At 34.8% G+C, this 21,547-nt stretch overlaps 3 protein-coding genes across 6 annotated transcripts in view; 2 read left to right on the top strand and 1 right to left on the bottom strand.

Moving 5' to 3' along the window:
* The first annotated feature begins 48 nt into the window (after window positions 1-48).
* LOC149730781 (villin-1-like) lies at window positions 49-9,613 on the top strand. 2 transcript variants are annotated; one of them, XM_089883993.1, is made up of 20 exons: window positions 49-265; window positions 514-588; window positions 897-975; window positions 1,924-2,044; window positions 2,382-2,598; window positions 2,856-2,960; window positions 3,452-3,540; window positions 3,776-3,857; window positions 4,011-4,112; window positions 4,618-4,738; window positions 5,108-5,193; window positions 5,520-5,657; window positions 6,032-6,193; window positions 6,573-6,703; window positions 7,026-7,160; window positions 7,478-7,571; window positions 7,869-8,006; window positions 8,377-8,565; window positions 8,756-8,887; window positions 9,380-9,613. In XM_089883993.1, the coding sequence occupies exons 1-20, from the start codon at window positions 182-184 to the stop codon at window positions 9,491-9,493; spliced, it is 2,394 nt and encodes a 797-aa protein (XP_089740119.1). In that variant the 5' UTR covers window positions 49-181; the 3' UTR covers window positions 9,494-9,613. The 2 variants fall into 2 exon arrangements, with proteins under 2 accessions (XP_089740119.1, XP_089740118.1); XM_089883992.1 differs by having other exon boundaries at window positions 4,618-4,741.
* Window positions 9,580-15,151, bottom strand: LOC149730780 (uncharacterized). The gene is made up of 10 exons (XM_089884038.1): window positions 14,412-15,151; window positions 13,633-13,718; window positions 13,246-13,398; window positions 12,594-12,842; window positions 12,165-12,303; window positions 11,410-11,602; window positions 10,886-11,013; window positions 10,532-10,644; window positions 10,136-10,266; window positions 9,580-9,719 (listed from the first exon to the last, which is right to left on the bottom strand). The coding sequence occupies exons 1-10, from the start codon at window positions 14,505-14,507 to the stop codon at window positions 9,625-9,627; spliced, it is 1,383 nt and encodes a 460-aa protein (XP_089740164.1). The 5' UTR covers window positions 14,508-15,151; the 3' UTR covers window positions 9,580-9,624.
* A 4,657-nt stretch (window positions 15,152-19,808) lies between these two features.
* Window positions 19,809-21,547, top strand: part of LOC149730779 (uncharacterized) — a 35,945-nt gene continuing 34,206 nt past the window's right edge. For 2 of the 3 annotated variants that reach the window (XM_089883933.1, XM_089883931.1), the window contains exon 1: window positions 20,061-20,730. In XM_089883933.1, coding sequence (XP_089740059.1) covers window positions 20,588-20,730 — 143 coding nt within the window. In that variant the 5' untranslated portion in view covers window positions 20,061-20,587. Of the gene's footprint in view, window positions 20,731-21,547 lie in introns of all 3 variants that reach the window. The other variant, XM_089883932.1, reaches the window with a different exon arrangement.

Genomic DNA, 21,547 nt, shown 5'->3' with positions numbered 1-21,547 from the left:
AAGACAGGATACGACGAAAAATGCGCACTGCTCATTTTTGTAGCTGAAAAACAAAAACGCGAATTCGATACAATTAGCAAGAATACACAGCGGTAGAGGCTAGTTTTTTTTTGTTCGCCAATTTTTGTGTGAAAAGTTTAGATTTTTAGCGACTTTTTGCTATAGTATTAAAAAGCTTAATATGAGTGTAACTGTTTCCAAAGAATTTCAACAACAACTGGATAATGCTGGTGTAAAGAACGGGCTACAGATCTGGAGAGTAAAGGTATTTAGTAGGGTGGGGAAGACGGTACACTTTAGCACATAATATTTAAATATCCTGATCGTGTTATGAACAATTAACAACGGTCTATGAAAGTCGTGAGAATACGGTTTTATAATTCTTTGAATGTTCTTTGTTTACTACCAAATGTGACGAGAAATTAGAATGGATAGATGTCCCATCCCCACCCTACTACATGCGTGGTGTACTTGTTAAAGCGGTGAAATTTCTAATTTGTTTTTATCTCTCAGCCTGATAATCTGATACCTCTACCGAAGTCGAGTTATGGTGTTTTCCATGAAAGCCACGCCTATATCATACTGAGGGTAAGTAAAATTGATGCACTGTATTATTGTGGCCGTATGTGTCCGTAGAAAAAACACCTAATGGCAACTGATCCAACCCATTGGTCACTATTGGGTTGTCCAAATTGTCAGCCATACCTAAAGACAACAAATATTCACCCACAAAGTTACATACGCGGTAAATCGTAAGCTGACAAGATGTATGTGTGAAACATAACACGCATGTTATAACGACTGTCGTTTTCCGGCGACGCGAGGAAAAAGATTACATTCATTTAACTGAAGTCTTTCGCATAACTAACATGTACCCAATATTCTATGTATTATAGACTTACACCTCTGTAAACGGGGTCACCAAGATGTCTCTGCATTACTGGACAGGAAAGACGTCCTCCAGATCTATTAGAAGTAAGCGGAATGTTAGTGGGGCAAGGTGGCACACAGGGCAAGATAGATCACTTTTTAAGTTTCTTTTTCTGGGCCCCCTTATGATCATAATAAAAAATAAATAAAATAATGCCAGGTCAAAACCGTTTAGCAAATATATAATTGGGGTAATATATATACTGCTTCTTTAATATCACATATTTTAAAACCATGATTTTACCAATTAACAACTTACGAATGTATATTTTTGTAAATATTTTTCTTTATTCCCAAGTGGAACGCTAAAGCGGAAAAAACATTAACCATTTTACCCCAACCTACTATATATGGTTAGTTAAACAACTTCTGCGAAAATCAGGTGCCAAATTACAATACACACTTTGAACTATGTATAGCCTAATTGTGAAATGATCATCTTTTAAGCGGATTGGCATGTCATTAGTGACGATTTTAAGTTAGTGCGATTATTGCTAAGTGGCTCCAATTATAGTGACGCGTCCATAACTAGCAACAGTTTACGTATATGTACTACTATACCACTTAACGTAAATGTGTTGCATTTATTTTAAAGTATGATTATCTGTCAATTATTGGCATAGCTCGATGACTTATATCCATATAAAGACTAATCAAACAGCTGTTTAAAAAATGAGTATTTATTAGTATAGCGGGGGGTACACCATTTCATTCTATTTCCCCATATCAGTTGGTAGCAAACAAAGAAGTGTAAAACCATAGTATACACTTCAGTATACTATGGTAAAACCGTATTCTCACGGCTCACATAGACCATTGTTAAATATTTAAAAGACGATCAGTTTGGGTAAATATACCAAAGGTGTCCCGTCTTTCCCTACCCTACTATGTTATTGATATGAACATCAATCTTTTTCCATGTTGCCTTAATTTTGTTTAAATTTGTACCAAATTAATGGAATAATTATAACTTTTACTTAACACATAATATAGACAAAGCTTCGGAATTCACTGTCAAACTCTACGCACAGCAGTCTGGCCTTACTACTCAATACAGAGAAGTTCAAGGGTTTGAAAGTACAGAGTTTGAAAAATACTTTAAGCGTGGACTTATGTGAGTTCGGTATTGCCCATATTATATGTGCTTATTTTCATGGGACTTTCATTTACGCATAAACTTAAACGAATAAATGTTACTACGTTACTTATTTAAAGTAACATGGTAACATTGCGTGGCGACGCAACGGTAGTCATTATAATACGCGTGTTTTGTTTCACACACCTCACGCCGTGTACGAGTTAGCACAGCAAATGTAAGCTTGCTGGTGACCATTTATAGCATTTATATATCGGTACACTAACCCAAAACTCTGGAAAGCATTGCCCCGTATTTTTTATCTATTCTATAGTGTTACTGTTGGTCTATACATTGTTATGTGTGGTATTCATAGATATGTACGTGGAGAAGTTCGTGAAGACGAACCTGAAGGTTTTCCTCATTTTCACGTCAAACGTATCTTCCACGTCAATGGCGAGTTTCCCACACGAGCTGCAGAAGTTGATTTCGCATGGTCGAGTTTTGTACGTAATGACGTTTTCCTCATTGATATTGGCAACGTCATAATGATATGGAGGGGTCATGATTGTACAGATCGACAATTGGCGAAGGTGAATTATGATTAAAATAATGTAACGGCGCCGTGGCAAAATGGTTAGTGCGCATGCCTCTACCCAGAGGAGATGGGTTCAAGGCTCGTCGCTGCTACCATTGCGGGCGTATGTGTCCTTGGGCAAGTTCCTGGCACGGGGTGTATAAAACGAAACACCTTGTTATAACGACTGTCGTTTTCCGGCAACGCGAAAAATAAAAACAAGTTCCAGTTTATTAATAATACCACGACACGATTTAAATCTCATAATCGCAGGGAATGATGTTGGCAAAAATGATAAAGACATTCGACCGAGAGGAACTCGGTTATATTCACACCGTGCATGATTTTCAAAACCAAAAAGATAACAAAATGCTCAAAGTAAGTATATCTGGTCCCGGATTAAATATTATGCCCGAACCAAGTTTTACACAAATGACGCACTTTGCGTCAATAGATATCGTAAGCAGTTTTCGCTGTGAAAGGGAAACCCCTTTCTTTATCTTTGAAGTCAAATAATTTCCTCGCTTCAAAGTAAGACGGTAGCTTGGTTTACATAAGATAGCATAGCAGTCAATCTTCTGTTTCAAGATTTATTAAAGGTTTTTTACTTACTGTGATAAGCAAACCTGTAGTATCTTTAGTTTATTCTCCATTTTTAGCACAACGTAAAATGTGAGTATGATTGTAATATACAAGAGAGTGGAGCTCTAATGAATGGGCACGTATACCAATTTTAACAAACGTTATGTGCAGAAAGTAATATAACATAAAGAGAATCACTGTTGAATGAAAACTGATCAATATGACTTGGGTGCCTAAAAAAATAAAAAAAAATGAACATTTATTTAAAAATAAACTTTCTGTTTAAGGAACTGCTTGGTAAACTGCCGGATTCAATTCCAGCAAAAGAAGTGAAGGAAGAGAAGAAAACTGAATTGTCGGAAATTATTATCTTTACGTAAATATTGTCTTAATATTTCATTTTAAAAAATAAATGTGTCCAATAAATATTTTTTTTTTTATTGAACTTTCTTTAACAAGTCAGATTAAATAAAAGTTATATATATATTATTATTAAATTTCTCCATAGGAAATACATTTAGATTTTGTCATCTATTGCTATAGATTGCATATTTATAAAAAAAAAATACTGAAAATATTTTCCAAAAATAACCATAAATCAAATTTTGTAGTCTGAAAAAAGGTGAAGGGTTATTGGTGGAATTGAATGAAGAACGATGGCCACAACTTAATAAACGATCTCTACTTAATGATGTAAGCTCTTGGCCGTGGCCTATTAATGCTATCATACCTTGAATTCATTGTGTGATTCATTTGTGTGCTTTAGCTTTTTCTTTTTCACATCATGAAATGTATTTTCTCTGAAACTAGCAACAACAGTTTATATAATGCTTGGTTATCTTATAGGAATGTTATATGATTGATGTGCCAGGAAAAAAGAAAGTGTTCCTGTGGATAGGTCAGGATTGCAACCCTTATATAAAGAGCATTATTTGGAGCGCTATCCTTGTGAGTATACAATATAATACAAATGGGAATTATAGTGGTTTGGGAATTATATGTATTCTACCACCTTTACTGTTATACCCATTACCCTCCAGTTACAATTCTTTATGGTATTATTGTGTATAGTGCGTTGCTGTTGTTTGTATCTCTGACCGGTAGATCTTGTTGTTTCAGTTTGTATGTGATTTGCCAAGGCATAATGTTAGAGGACTTTTCATCCTAATTTTGATAAAAGGTGTGAAATCAAGTGTATTATCACCCTAGTTTTATGCATAAAACAAGTTGTACTCTGCTGTTAGATGTGTATACAAACAAGCAGAATTTATTCCATTTGTCACATTAATGTTTGGTCCCTATGTTTGACGGCTATGGCTATGAATACAACAACATTTTAACAATGTCACCCCATATACTAAATATTACAGAAACATGACTCCGTATGTACGCATTCCTAAAAAAATATTAATGAATTGAAAATAAGGCATTCGGGATAAATGTTTGTTTTCAGAATTACCTTGAACAATTGAAACGTCCGTTAGACACCCAGGTTCAAATAATAGATGACGGTGGAGAGACAGATGAGTTCATTGCTCTCTTTTCAGATTGGGATGCTGACCCCTTCCCATGTGGTGGTATGGAACCTTTCGTATTGCTTGCATTATTTAATATCATTATTGTAATGCATTATAGAAAAACTTTTCACTAAAATTTACTTTAATTTGTACCATCTGTCTGTTGGCCTATTGTTAACAATAGGAGAGTATTAAATGTCCTAAAAACTAATCATAACAGTACATTGCCACTTAATGCATGTATTGCTTATACATTGACCAGAGTATATATTTTATTAATTAGTGTATTTGTAAAAAATTAAATTTATCAAATGCACCAGAGCTTCTGTTACAATTGATTCAAACTATCCTGTGTAAGTTGCTTTTCAGCTCACACGAAGTCATTCTAAGTGTATTTAAATATGTAAATATCTTGCATTATATCAGGACGTTTAACCGATCGAAGATATTCGTTTAAAGTTGCTCGATTTGATCAACCTGAAATGCCCGGTGCTGGTGATGGAAGGTTGGAGGTATGACATTACTACAGTATTATGGTTGTATTATTATATTATGCTACGATTCATGTTGAAAAATTCCTACCTAACTATGTTGCAAAACAAGACAAAATTATTTAATAGTTGTGCATTTGTATTTAATGTTCCAAAGATACCTAATTGTTTGATTTTTTGCATAGATCTCATAAATGAATGAAAAAAAAGAAAAATAGTTGTCAAAACATAGGGGCATTTAAATATAGAAATATATGTATAATTTTTATTAATGTTTTAGCCTATTTCATGTGTGGTGTAGTTAGGTTTTTTTTTCCAATAATTTCACTTTTTATTTTTGTGTCAAGGTATTTTTGATTGACAAGAAATCATTGGTTCCAATTGACCCGTCAATGTATGGAAAGTTCTTCAGTGGTGAAAGTTATATTGTGAGATATACATTCAAAGAGTTTGGAAAGGAAATGAAGATAATGTATTACTGGGAGGTGAGGTCCATTTTTTAAACCTTTTATTAAATTGGGTTCAGAAATGTAAAGTTTTCATAACATTTTACAACATGAGTGTCTTTGCATGAACTAATATGTTACATATGTTTTTTGGTGTATCTTTTGGGTACTATTTTATGGGAGTGATGTCTTTTAGCCAGACATGCTATGTGACCTGAGGTTTAGCCCATAGTTGGTTCATTACCCCAACACCGAGTATGCTGCATCATTTTTTGGAGTGAACAAAATGTTTAGTAATAAAATAATAAACAGATCTTAGGAGTTCTGATATATTAATTATGCATGTCAATATTTGAACTGTATGCTTACACCTTTGTAATGGAAAATGTTTTAAGTTTCACTTTATTTAACAGGGACGTAGATCTGGTTCCTCCACTTTACTATCCACCCCTACACGAGGATCTCGGCTGAACTCAAACTTTCGTCTTGATGGAACGACAGAATGCCGAGTTGAAATTGGCAAAGAACCTGCTCACTTTGTTGCTTTCTTTAAAGGGAAGTTCATGGTTTTGAAGGTATGTTGTGGTTATGTAAGGTGTCCTAGAACTCCATTATTAAAGGATATTGTTTTGCAAGTGTTTCTTCACAACTTGAAAAACACTAGTGTCCGGAGCTATCGCACAGTGTTTAGCATACATGCCTCTAACCCAGAGGTTTAGGATTTAAAACACTTCACGGCAATTGCCCCAACCCATTGGTCCCTAATGGGTTGTCCAAATTGCCAACTATGCAGTTCACAAAATAAATACGCGGTAACATGTAAACAGTCAGGATAAGTACGAAACAGAACACTTGTGTTATGACGACTCTCATTCTCCTGCCATGTTAGGATAAAACAAGTTCACATTCATAAATCCATTCTCACATACAATTAAAATCTAAACAACACAACAGGGAAGTGACCCCAAGTCATCAAATCAAGACAACCCACCCGCCCCTAACCCTGACAAAGTACCTGGGGTTACGTTGTACGTTGTAAGAGGTTCAAATATATACAACACTAAAGCTATTCAAGTCAGATGCAGGTTTGTCAAGTTTTAGTAATATTGTTTCATAATTTTAATAGTTCATGTTTTGGAATTAAATGCGGCTTTTAATATACATATATATTCATTTACCATTCATATCATTTATTTATCTTTACATAATTATAAAACAGGTATCAATAAAATATGCAACTTTGTTTATAGTTTAATTATTTTGGTGTTTATATGGTTGTTCAGTTTAAACACACCGTAAGTGACGATATGGTTGGAGCATTAATCCTGTCTTGCCCAAGAACATAGATTTTAAATTAAGTTTTATATATTGGGTTTATTAAAATTATCTTAAATATTTTTGATCTAGTTCAAGCTCATTGAATTGCAACTACCCATACATATGTACCACACCAAACACTGTGTTTCTATGGTGTGGTAAAGGATGTATAGGTGATCAGAGAGACATGGGACACATTATGGCAAATAACATGCTGGGAAACAAGTAATAACTTTCTCTTTATATTTTTCTGGACTTGAATTTTGTCTGTTACATATTTCGTAGCACTGGATCCTGACTATGTTTATTTACACAAACTAATTCTACTCTATAACCACAAAAAGTCAGGGTTAGATTCCCAGAATTAATTACAGTTTTTATTTTTCATGTTCTTCAATTAGTTTGTCAGAATTGTCAATAAACAAGCTTTTTTGCCTTTTAGTCTGTTACATGGTATAAAGTGTCAAAACAACAAGCTTTTTATGATTTTATCACCTGTTCCATGATAGAAATTGTCACTGTAAGCTTTATTGATCATTTAGACCTCTATGGGTGTTAGAAGAAGGGAATGAGGTTGATGAATTCTTTGCAGCTTTGGGTGGAAGGAAGGAATATTCAAACAAGATTGTACCAAAGGTTATAAAGAATGTGTACATATTTTACATATGCTATATGCCTAAGGACACATATGCCAACACCATCAGTATAGTGTCAAAAATTAAACCTGGTATCATTTAGTTACAATGTAAGAATCTAACCATTGAGCCACAGCACCAGACAAAACAATGATAAATTAAATAAACAAACCAAAGCTGTGAGATTTTTTCAAATCAACTTTTTAAAAAAGTGTTTTAAAAATTTCAATTGTATCAATTTTTTTCTACTTGTGACATATTTTGTTATTTTCTAATAATCCAATATTTATTTTCTTAGGATCCTGATACAGTTAGAGAAGCTGTTACGTTTTATTATTATGAAAACAATGGAAAGTATTATTTCAAGGAAATGTATAATATATCAAGACATGATTTACATTCTGAAGATATTGTTTTGATTGATATTTATGATGAGGTAAATATCTTTGTCAATATATACCAAGATAAAATAATTTAATAGCAATAACGTATTGTTACCTTGTTTGAACTGATTTAAATGCTAAAACCTTGATATAAGAAATAGGTTTTTCAAAAAAATCTAGTTCTTTTCTTCATGTGAGATCCTACAGTGTAAGATTTTCTTTTCATGGGACCTGTAACTTAGGCAGGCCAACACAATTTATAGTAAGTGTTTTCCCATCCAAGAGCACATGCGCAGATCATTGTCAATCGAACTTGGTATCCTTTGATTACAACTTCAAAGCCTAACCACTGAGCACCAGAAATAACCCTGACTAAATTTATATATTCATAATTGTTAACATTGGTTCATGTTAATTCTGTAGGTTTATATTTGGCTTGGATCGAAAGTAGATTCAGAGTTGGCTCAACGCAGCTTCCCAATAGCTTTCCGTTATTTGCAACGAAGTTATAACAGAGGAGATATGAAAACTGCTGTTCTACTTGTAAAAGAAGGGAGTGAACCAAACATATTTACTCGCTTTATTCCAAACTGGGAGGATGAACAACCAAAAGTAAGTGAAAAAAGGCTTAGGTTAATACCACCTTTTGACTGTTAAAACGAAAAATTGTTTTGATCCATAGTATACTTGGAGCTTGGTAAAACGTAGCTTTGGAAATTGGGTCGACAAAAAGATATTATATACGTTTTGTATTAGTTTTTCCAGTGTTATTTAGTTAAAAAAACATCTGTGTTAAAAACAGGATAATGTAGAAGAGAGACTAACACCAGCTCATGTGAAAAAATTGTTGGACAATGAATATGGGTTGCCTGCTTATTCAATTCAACAATTATCTACGTCTTGTCCTCAAGGTGTGGACCCAACAAAAAAAGAGGTAACATATTTTTTGTTGGAAATTTTAGTCTCCCATTGTTAAATATTTAAGTCATGGCTTGGTTAGGTGCTTCTATAGTAACCAAAAGATATATAATGTCTGTCACTGATGGTGTTTGATGCATCTATTGGGCAAAAAGCTTAAGGGACAATAATAAAACCCAGTGATAACTTAACAAATGTAGCACCCTGGGTGGTATGGTAATCAGCAAACTCTGGTCTAAAAATCAAGTGGTGTACTACGTCACATTTTTTAATCCCAGATTGCATTGTGTATAAAATACACTAGATTAAAAACTTATTGAATTGGCTTACGGCAGCCTTTTAACTTTCATTTTAGTTAAATTACTGTATTTTCCTACACTTTAAAAAGGTCTACACTTTTAATAAATGAATTCAATATTTTTATTATTGTGTGGCAGCGAAATTCGTTTTATAATACAGATGTTAAGTTTCATTGCCTGCTATAATATTTCTTAAATATTTTTACCAGAGATATCTTTCTGAGAGAGATTTTGCTCAAACATTCCGAATGACACGTGAGGAATTCTCGAAACTAAGTGAATGGTATCGAAATGATTTGAAAAAGAAATTCAATTTATTTTAGCAACAAAACAGCAATATAACGCAATGTAAATGCTACCACCAGCTTAAAATAAAAAAAAAGTATTATATAAATATATGAAATAAGTAACTTGAAATAAACAATAAATAATAACATGAGAAATTGTGGTATCTTTATAACATAGAAACACTATCGTCTTGTCCTTCGTTACTCCGATAATATGGTGACGTTACAGTGTGTGTTGCCATAGCAATTGAAAGGTATTTCACTAAAAAAAAACAAATATTGCAAATGACTTATGAAAATTGTTTTATCTTTGTGTAATGGAGCAACGACAGTTGTTATAACAAGATGTTTAATATACCTAGTATTCGCTTAAAAGTTACCGCATGGGTCCCTAAACTTTAAAGGGACCCGTACTCTAACTTACTGCATATGTAACATTTTGGGTGACTATTGTTTAATGTTGTTTTTATTGTAATATGTCTGATAATCAAGAGGCCCCATAAGGGTTTAAGCAATTGCAGTTAAATATCTTTTAGAAAGACACATACGTGCCAACTGGTAGTAGCAGTAAGTCTCGAATCCATATCCTCTCGGGTACGAACTATGCTGGGGTATTCACCATTTCAATTTATTTACACGTGTGTTACGTCACACTAATTATTATGACGTCATAGTTACCTCCTTCCACCGCTGTTCCTGATGGATCTCTCTTCCCTCTTATTGATGGTGAAGATCTTCTTATAGCAACAGGGACTCTTCCCAAAGGAGACATTTTACGAATTCCACCTTGTTTACTTCCACCGAATGCACTGATAGCAAATGTGTTGTTAGGATATCGATTAGTCTGTCTATTGCGGTATACACTATATAGGCCTTTTAAAATGTGCAACTGTTAGCACCGCAATCCCACGCTTCCTGATTGCATTTGCATATTTAACAATTATCAACCCACTTTTAAAGTGCCTGTGCTACGGTTATATAAACTGTAAATAGTCTTTGTTTGCCACCAAATAGGACGACAAAAAAGAACGAAAACATGTCCCATCTTACCCCACCCTACTATATACACCATACCTTGACCCAACAACCATCGACATTTGATTTGATTGGTTTGTTTTTCGTTTGCCAGTGAACTCGGAACTCTGAGGTTTCCACGGTTTCGGACTTTTCGCCAAAGCTTTGTGACCCTGGCGAAAAAGATAATGGCTTCATTTGCCCCAAATTGAGCGATTATTTGTCCGACACCGTAGCAAAGTAGTTAGCCCGCCTGTCTCTTACCCAGAAAAAGTGTATGAACGAAACAAAACATGTATGAAACAGAACACCCGTGTTATAACGACTGTCGTTTTCGCGCGAGAGGATAAAGCAAGTTATATACATACATTCATTCGTTCATACGAGATACGACACACATAAATAAGCTCTTACTTTATATCCAGCAGTCTCCTGTTCACCAAACGGTCGTTGTTGACTTGACTTAATAACCATCGGGTTATTTACCTCCATGGTTGACTTGGGTACATTCATGCACCCCCCGCATATTGCTGAAGGGTTCACTATAAAAAAACGTTTCGTCTTTGAGACTAGCGTGTTATGGCATATCCTCGGCACAGTCGTATGAAACGATGTGAACGAAACAGAACACCAGTGTTGTAACGACTATCGTTGTTACGCGTAGATAAAAAAAGTAATATTCATTCATAGTTTTAAGTCACAAAAAAAAGTGTTTAGGCCACAGAAAGTTAGGTTTGCCGAATGCAAAATGTAGTGCTGGTTATAATTTGAGTGCTCTTGGTTAGTTGTTAAGTTTGGGTTTAGAAATTCGTTAAATACCGTGGAGACTGTATGTTACTTGCTGCTCAAGACATCAAGTAAAAAGTGTTTTATACTGTGACCCATATATATGTGATGACAAATTTATTTTATATTGTACGCACTTATATTTCACTTACCGGTTGAAAGTAAAACGTCGCTTCCTTTACTCGATGTGGATTTACCACTTCCAGTTCGATTATAAAGCACTGGACCAGTTGGACAATTCTCACTGTAGTAAACTACGGGTGGTGGTGTAACTGCTGTCTTTTTAGGTGGTGCTGAACATTTAGGGGCGTGGTGGTGGCAATCTCGATGCGTGTGAAGCAACCCCTGACGTATAGGACATTATAAGCATACAGTAAGTCGGGTAAGATGAAAACCGTTAGCACATAATATTTAATATTTATTGGTAATCGTGATTTTAACAAATAACAACGCTTATATTTAGAGTCGTGAGGATATGGTTACATCATTCTTTAGTAGGGTGGGGTAAGATGTAACTTGTTTTCACTTTCCTTCTCGTCCAATTTAGTAGTAAAAAAAGTATTTACAGAAATATATAACCGCATCCCCACGACTCGAGGAACGTTGTTAATTGTAAAAAAAACTTGAGGAATTATGAAACTTAACTGCTAACGGTATCCTATGTCCTATCCTGCCCCACAGTACTATACTCTTTGTGTACTACCAAATGGGACGACAAATGAGACTGAAACATAGGCCATCTTACCCCAACCTACTAAATCTAACAGTGAGTATTTAAACTTAAACATATACACAGGGTTTCTTTCCTGGCGTTCATGAATATTGTTTTACATTTTATTGTTGTTTTTCACTATTGTTCGTTACCGTATTCGAAAATTAGTAGAATAAAATATTCATTTCATCTCACCCTGCATATATCCTCAGTATACTTTTTGCTGCTGGTGCTGCATAACTTGAGTCGGAGTGCAGCGTGTAGTTTAACACCAGCGAGACCACTTGCACGCAACTCTCGGAAGTTACGGATCAATATATAAGTGTAAGAACTCCTGCAATTGTATATGTGTTATTTAGTAATGAATGAGTGTAACTTGTTTCGTTTTCGCGTGGCTGGAAAACTCCAGGCGTTATAATACTAGGTGTTGCATTTCATACACCTCGTGCCAGCTTACGAGTTACCACGTATGCAAGTTTGTGGATGATTAGTTTTTTTGTATAGCTGGCATTTGACAATTTACACAACCCATTAGTGACAACTGGGTCGGAGCAGTGGCTGTTAATGAGACGAGAAAGAGAGTGTCCCATATTACCCTATACCCTACTACAGTACTTTACAGACCTGTAGCTTTCAATGTGCTGTTGATGATGTTGAAAGTGTTGGAATTTGTAAGAAATATCTTTAAGTCCATGAAATAGCATTGGAAACTTGGACACGTATCGCAAAGAAGGATCAGATTGCGCTCGGTGGTTACGTTTGCTCCCCATGCCTGTTCTACCGCTCGGTGGCGCTGTTAAGCTACCGTCAGCTGGTGTGCGACGTGATGAGATGGAACTGAGGTTCGGTGTGCTCGCAATACAACGTGAACTCCTAGTAAATTGGAGTGAATATTTTACCGTTAACAATAAATTTTTGGCGCCATTATATAATAATAATTCTTACGCCAATGCTAAATGTGAGAATGAATGAATGAATGTTTCGCTTGCTCTTTATCTTTGTATGGTGGTAAAAAGACAGTCGTTATAACGCAGGTATTCTGTTCCAACACCTCGTGCCCGCTTACAAATTACAACGTATGCAACTTTATGAGTAATTATTTTGTTTTTTTGTAATGCATGTACGACAGTTTGAACAACCTATAGGTGACCACTAGTTTGGAGCAAATGCCAAGTTTAAACGTTAGAAACGGATGTGTTTATTTTACAAAACGCTAAGTTAAACAAACATTGCGGTAAAACTATGCTATAGCTTGATAAACTAACAAATAACTAACTTGGTTTTTCGAAGACACATTGAACTTGGACTTGTAGCGATTGGTTTCTTCCGCATTCTATGAACTGAGACGGCAGCTGAAGTTGGTCTTCCAACAAAATCCGGGTTTTGTAATTTGAATTCAGTGATTGTGGCATCGTTTAAAAGCAGAGTGCTACAACAATATGTTAATTTAGGTTAACCAAACTGTTTCGTGACTATGTTAAAACACCACAAAATTTGGGAATGTATTTTTATGACTGGTAACTAAACGAACATTCAAAGAATTATTAAACCCCATCCACACGACTTCAATATAACGTTGTTAAAAAACACGATCAGTATATTTGGATATTAGGTGCTAAAGCTGTCCCGTGTTTCCCCACCCTGCTGTACAATAGAATATTACCAATAAGCCTTTTCTCCATCGCAAATTGATTCAAGTTCATCTGTGTGGATATCGGAACAAGTTTCCCACCCACGTAAGCTGTCTTCCTGGAAACAGCGTTTAATCATGTAACCCTGATACAGGTATACTATATAGTGCTGTAGGGTAAGACGGAACCCCTTTACCACATAATATCCAAATATCCTAATGATGTTTTAAACAAATAACAACGGTGTATGGGAGTCGTAACAACGGTGTATGGGAGTGAATACAGTCATATAGTAGGTAGGGTACAATGGTACATGTTTTCATTCCCCTTTCTTGTCCCATTTGGTAGAAAACAAAAATGTTTAAAGGTTTTCAAAATCGTAGCGTCACGATAATGAAAGGGCGTAGTTGATTGATAAAAATAGATTAGGAAATATAGGATATTATGTGCTAAATGTATCCCATTTTATCTCACAGTACTATAGTGCCATAATACACTATTGGTATACAAAGCGAACATCTAAAACGATTTTGAATAACCCCGTCGAAACAAACTGTACTGTTCAAGACATAAAATAGCGGTTCGACGAATTTCCTTTGCTACATATATATATAATATGGATTTGCTTCCTAATTCGTACAAAATACTAATCATGGAACCCATTAGCAACTAATGTATCTTTTATCCATATTGAAAATGGTACATAATCAGTTGATAACGTAATATTGGGGACATGTTATTAAATCGTTTCCGGCTGATTAAGCACATATCTTCGCTTCAGTGATCAGCGCGAAACACAAAATCAATTTACTTGCTTTCCTTCCACTTCGGCGTGAGGTGCAAATGCGTTAAAAATGCTGCGAGACAACACAAGTGTAGAATCGTGTGTATCCAGGTTCTGACTCATAGTAACTGTATTCTTAGTCCAGTTTACAATAGCAGCTATATAGTTCTTATACTATATCCACAGTTTCTGTACAGTCTAGTCCAAATATATTACTGTAGGGAATACAACTGGAAATATTTGCTCTGTTAAACTTTCTAACCATATTATGCACATTGAACGTTTACCGTTAGGTACTTGACTATTAAATCAATAAAGAGAAGCAAACTAATTAGCAGCTAAAGTTAATTCTTGTCTTGTCTAGTAATTCTGACTTTTCTTAATTGCTGGTCAATATATCTTTTCTGAACCCAATTTTTGCCTTAAATATAGCAGCTGGACTGTTCCCTATGTATCTTATAATACAATTGTTTAGACCTGTTTGTTATTTTAGATTTCAAACAATAGTCTGTATGAGGTTTTCCATTGTTTTGCTTTTGTTGATAAATACCAGTACAAAATATCACAGTAAATGCAGCTATATGCACTAATGTATCATAAAATACTCACTGTAATTATCATAACTCGGTATTAACAGCAGGTTAACTGGATTTTCTGCTTCTATAAAGTGCAGTGTGTCAGATGAAAAAGCTGGTAAAGGTTTAAATAATTGATATGGACCAAATGCATTGTCTTTTTGTGCATTTAAATTACCCAACTCTCTAGTAAAGGTCGTAGAAAAGAAAGCAGTGCTAAGTATACCAGGGCTTTAGATTTATAGTTTTCTGTGTTATATCTTCATAGCATCATAAAAGTCAGTTGCCTTTAGTCATATTGACATATGAATGCAATAAAAGTGCTATATAAGTGCAGGTGTATACTTATTTTTGTTTTGTAAACCTATGATTAGAATTATTATGTTCTGTCACGCAATAAACAAAATTGATACCATTACCACATAAATTAATACTTTCTGATCATGTTTTAAACAATTAACACGCTCTTTTAGAATCGAGGTGCTTTAGTTATAAATTATGTAAATATTCTTGGTTCACTATCAAATAAAGTGTGAAAAGAGAATAAAAACAAGTAATATCTTACTATATATCTGTATTATACATTCTTCGCGTTGGCACTGCTTATACACGTACACGCGGATTTGATTTTGTAGATTATTAAAGACAGATGGCGAAGTATGAATACAAACCGTTCAGACGACTGTTGTGTGTTATTATGTGGTCACAAACGACCTTTGTATTGACGCGACCAATTCGTTGTCACCTCCCGCTGCGGTTGTAAAATGCCCACATTTGAGTCAGAGCGCAATTTTGGTAGCTTCCCGGTTTTAGATCGGTGTTTTGACCACTGGCTGCCAACGGCGTCTGGAAGTTAAATTATGTATCCACTTGCCTTTTACACAAAGGCGCTTGCGTTTTTAACACGGGAGTTAAACCAGGTTCTCTTGGGAATTAAATTACTGAGTACTGTATTCAACTGATTGAGGTTAAAATGATTACTAAGAAGTAAGAACCTACTGTTTTATTAACTGATCATTTGAATTCCTAAACATGATCATTAAAAAACCGTTTCCGTAAAAACTCAAAAGTAAATTCACAGTTTAAACTACTGAGATGGTATACATATTTTCTAGAGTGGGGGAATATGGGACGCCATTTCATCTTATTTTCTCGTCCCATTTGGTAGTTAACAAAGAATGTTTACAAAATTATATAACAGTAGCTCTGCTACTTTAAAAGAGCGCTGTTATTTGTTCAAAATACGATTAGGAAATATCAGACTTGGGTGTAAACAATATCCCATCTTAACATCAGCAATGTGTCTGGATTAAATTTTACGCGTCAATTCTAATTCCAACAATCTTTACATGTATACGACACACACGCTTAATTAACAATCCCAATTGCACGCCTTCACATCAAATTCAAGTTTCTATCGCATCATTACGTGAATAATTAATTATTTTGTGATAACAGGCGTCTACCGAACGAACAGCATCGACTCCGTGAGCGCGGTAACTAAATAATTTATCCCATATAGCCCAAGGCCCTTCTTTTTATTGCTTTTAATCCATCTGTTGAAAGACAATTGGAAATCCAGTTAATTAACGACGGTTTACCAGCAGTCATTATAAAGTTTATGTGATTAAACTCTGATGGTGTAATGATACATAGACAGTCATACAGGCATCCTGTTTTAGTTTGATTTGTAAAGCTAAATTATGAACAGCGGTATTTTGTTGTAATTATTTAGTTTAACAGGTGCAAATCAAAATTAATGTAAGTATCAAACTGTATTCGTCGTTTTTGTTTTTCACCGACAGATAGTTGAATTAGTTATAAATTTATGTTTTAATTTTGTTTGTATTGGAAATGTTGTTAGTACTGTGGGGTAAGATGGATACCGTTACAACAGAATATTTCTCAATCGGTTTTACAACGCTCGTTTAGAGTTGTGAGTATACGGTTATACAATTGTGTGAATATTTTTGTTTACTACCAAATTAAACGATAAAAGAGAATGAAAACATGAATCATCTTACCCCAACCTGTTACAGGATTTCAAATTATTACTTTTCTAACTTTTAAAATAAAATTAGGCAATATGTTAAATTGTTGTATTTTAATTTCAAAAAAGTCGAATTACATTGCAGTATTGGCAATATTTACTTTCGTCCGTCGTTCAAATAATAACAGGTCGTACGGGTAAGCGGCACAGTATTGTAATTATGGCGAACTAGTAAAACAAATCCCTATAATCAATGGGATTTATGGGTTCATCTAATCTCCGTGGTTGTTCATATTTCGATTCATAACTAATGGTCAGTAATTTCTATAAGTGCATTGATTGAACAGGTTTGCAGCAATCGAATGTTCCCAAAGGTATAGAACGATTTGCCTATATTTGTTTTGCTGTACATTTCATAATGGCGCACTTGAGTATACAGAACGTGCAGAATTATTTTGTCGAGTTTTTGTTTAACGTTTTTAAAGTATATGTACGTTATACTATACAGTTTGCTGTGAACTTATAAAAAAGTTTGTGGCTAAATTAACAATAATTTATAAACGAGTTTTAACATATGATTTTTAAGTTTTTTGAAAATTATAGGTTTAAAAAATTGTTATGTCGCAAATTAATCCTAGAGAGGTTTCAAGAACGTCTTTTGGCATTACGTATTTTGATTACCACCGGCTTAGATTATGGTCGTATGGTCTATGCGGTATCCAATACTCGGGAATGAACACTGTATTAAAGTATAGAATTCTCTGTAATTCATATTATTGTACGTTGAGTTTTATATCATTGTACGTTACCAGGCCCAACCGAGAGTTGAATAAGTAATTATAACTTCTACAGTAAATGTCATTGCCGTCAGTAAAGGTCAATTATTACTTAGTTTTCCTCCTATATAGGATGTCCGGATTAAAAAGCTATTTTCCTTTGTTAGAAGTACGATGTGCACGAGTCCTTTTCAATACAAAGCGTGTCGTTTAAATGCATTGAGATTAAAAGGCGTGTCGAGCGGTTAGCGCTTAATATTAAAAGTTAGTTTTCGCCTTACACCGTCTACGCCCCAAGACACGTTATGTGTGAAGTAGTAAAGCTGTAATGCTGTTCAGTTTGTACGTGACCTATGGGCGTATTCTGCAAAGTCTTTTACGTGTCAGCTGTAAACCATATGTGCAGATAGCATAGGACTTAGCTTAGCAATGTGTTTTTTATTTAGTGAAACCAAAATGTTGGTACTGCACAGGTTTGAAGTTAATATTGAGAAAAAAGGTCAGTACAAGTTACAAAGTAATTTATTCAACTAAATAAGTAATAAACTTATCTCTATAGTAATGTGGGGTAAGATGGGATACTGTTAGCACTTAAGCTTCATATTTCCTATTATAAACAATGAACAACGTTTTTTTAATATTGAAGTCGTAGTGAAATGGTTATGTTATTGCGTAAATATTCTTTGTTTACTACCAAATGGACCGAGAAAAGAGAATGAAAACCTGTCCCGTCTTACACCGGCCTTTTACTATATGTAGTCTTGTGGAATTTTGTTAAGAGAAAAATCCAGGAGAGGCCTTTAAATGTAATCTTAGATTGTTCCGTCCAGACAGGCCTCTTACGCACCGTCTAACTGACACCTGTTTTTTCCTCCTATCTCCCATGGGTGCATCACTTAACCAGTTGCTACATAAGGCGATACTTCTTATTCTCATATTGAATTATTTAAAGCGAGGTATGTAGGTACCAGTGCCTGTTGCGAATATATTTTTCGGCTACTTTTTTGAAGACAAGTATATACTTTTTGTTTGTCGTGATTTTAGAATTTTAATTTTTAAGGTAAGTGAGAATATAAAGTCGTATTAAAGCAGATAGAACATTGTTAGGTGAAATATAGTACTGTGGGGTAAGACGAGATATCTTTAACATCGAAATCCCATATTTCATAATCGTATTTATAAAAAATTAACAATGCTCTTTTAGAGTCGCGGGGCTACGGTTATTTAGTGTTAACATTCTGTCAAATACAAAATGGGTCGATTAAAAAGAACGAACCTATGTCCCATCTTACCCCGACCCACTATATAACGGTATACGAATGAAACACTGTCGGCCATGTTGACTTCTGTTATTGTGTCTAAGGTATAAACACGTGGGTACTTGTACCTGTTTTCAATTACAATTCAAATCTCGACGTTTCAATTACGCTGATTGAAATCATCACAATCGATCTGTGACGTCACAATTGCCGCCCACTTGGACTGTCACGTGCCATCGTAATCCAATCTGACGAGATGACGTAGTTTTCGAGACAAAGTTCGAATGTAAACAAAGAAAACCAATGTGGAACCATATTAAAGGGCCATGTAGTGTAGTGTAGTCACTGTAGTGCTCCTTAGCGGTCAACGAGTTGTATTTTTGATGGCGCCGCTACGAAGGCGCCATAGTAACTTAAAATAACAAAAACAAGCCGAGTGTCTTTGATGAAGTAAGTTCACTGTGGTCTATGGACAGGATATATATACATAGGCGACAGGGCTTATTACTTAGTGCTATTTAGATAATCCTAATGTCTCAGGTTCAGACAGTGTATTACAAATCGAATGGGTTTGTAACCATACATTATCTATGTACAATTTATCAAGTAGAGGTTCCATATCTTTAGCTTATTCAGACGAGTTCAATTTTGGGTCGTAAAGTTATCATTTGCAACAGTGTAGCTCAAGTTTTTTCGGATCTTAACAAAAAACATCCTTTCTTCTCGCGTTCACAAAAGGTGCAAACCCAACAAATAACTTCTTCAAGTGCCGCAAACCGCTGTGGGTTAGTTAGTTTGTTGCCTCGCGAACAAAGGCGTTTTATAACAATAGGAATTCCCGACCGACCATTATATTGGCTGACCGCATCGATTCAAACGACAGGCGAATCCTTGCACCTTACGGTCCAGATTTCGCAACCGCTTTAAGCATTCAAACTGCAGATTTCTTTCTTCCTGACAGGTCTAGGTTAATGCATGACGACTAGCAGACCATCTTACGACTGTACTTTGGTTTTGGTAAATAGTTTGCAGTTATGTGTTATAAACTTATAATAAATAGAGGTACTCAGTGATTTAGCCTATAGCAGTTGCTGTATTTAGGTAAGGGAAAACGTAGTACATTCTAAATACAAAGGTTTATGGATGTTGTATATTGATATGTAATATCCATACAAGAGCTTTATAAAAGTGTGTTGGGAGTTCCGTATACGTGTTATAAAACACATTGGGGTCGGTTTACATTGTATTGTTATATGAGCAATTAACATAACTTCGCAGGTGTTTATGTGTGTCACAATTTGTTTGTTTTGTTTTCCGTCTTTAAAACTGGCAACTTTATATGAATTACAGGGAGATTTGGATTTTTTTATGAATTAAAATCAGGATGATTATTACGTCACAAACTTACTTCATACACGTTGCCATTGGTTATTTATTTTTCCAGCATAATAAAGTTTTTCAAGTATCTTATCTGAAACGGTTCTTTAATTATTAACCCTGCACTTAATTTACTCAGGCCCGTAACGACCGGACGTAAGACCACGTTGTTATATAGAATCTAGTTCGCATAGGTTGTCCCCTTGTCTGTTACATGTAATGCATCATGCTTCGAACAAGCAGTAGGCATATGGACAGTCCAAGTCGACCAGAAAGAGACGAATTTACAAGAAGTACAAACTGGAGATCTTCGCTAAGGTCGACTAAAGATGGAAGGTCTGTAGAAAATGGAAACGGTGTCAGATCTGGGTAAACATTTTGATTTATTGTATGTTTGATCATTATGTCTACGTGTAATGTCCCAATTCTTTGGCATTTTAGCCTGGCCTTTAGGACTTCACCCATATAAAAAGTATATGTGTATGTTGTGTATGGTAAAGATTTATTTAGATTTATGTATGTCCGCTGGTTTCAAGTAAAAATGTTAGTCCGATATTGCTTTGGTTTCCTCCCACCAATGTCAATATAGTTTTACCACAAATCTGGCGTTTAATTTTCAAATTAAATTGATATTTCTACAATAGGACATAACTATTAAAACATATAATGATCAGAAACTAAAAGTTTAAACAAAAAAGCCCGGTAAATGTTCCAATGCGTGACTTATAGGAAACTTGTAAGTAAGCAAACGTATTAGAATGATGACAGAGTCAATATAAGACACGCTAGAAAAATATTTGAACGAGATAGCCAGGTTCTATTGTGTGGAACCGTTACCCAGTAATAGTCGTGTATTCGTTACCTGTATGAAAAATGCAGCAAAATGTTATAGCAATAGCTAGTCGTTTTTCCAGCAATTAAAATATAATATCGTAACAGATTGTGTTTTTATTATATTTATATTGTGTGTGTTTAGTGTAATACGTAAAAATATAAATTTACATATGCGGTGTAAATTGCTTTCATTTTAAAAGTGAAACCGTTTGTAGAAATAATAAGATGATTTAACGCTTTTGGCAGTAAGTGGTTTTATAAAGTAGGGTGGGAGAAGGTGGGACACCTTCAGCACATATTATCTAAATATTCTTATCGTGTTTTAAACAATTAACAACGGCCTATAGGAGTA

Source organism: Ciona robusta, chromosome 9, assembly GCF_009617815.1.
Source record: "Ciona robusta chromosome 9, ASM961781v2".
NCBI lineage: Eukaryota > Metazoa > Chordata > Ascidiacea > Phlebobranchia > Cionidae > Ciona > Ciona robusta.
This window is presented reverse-complemented; position numbering and strand designations above follow the sequence as displayed.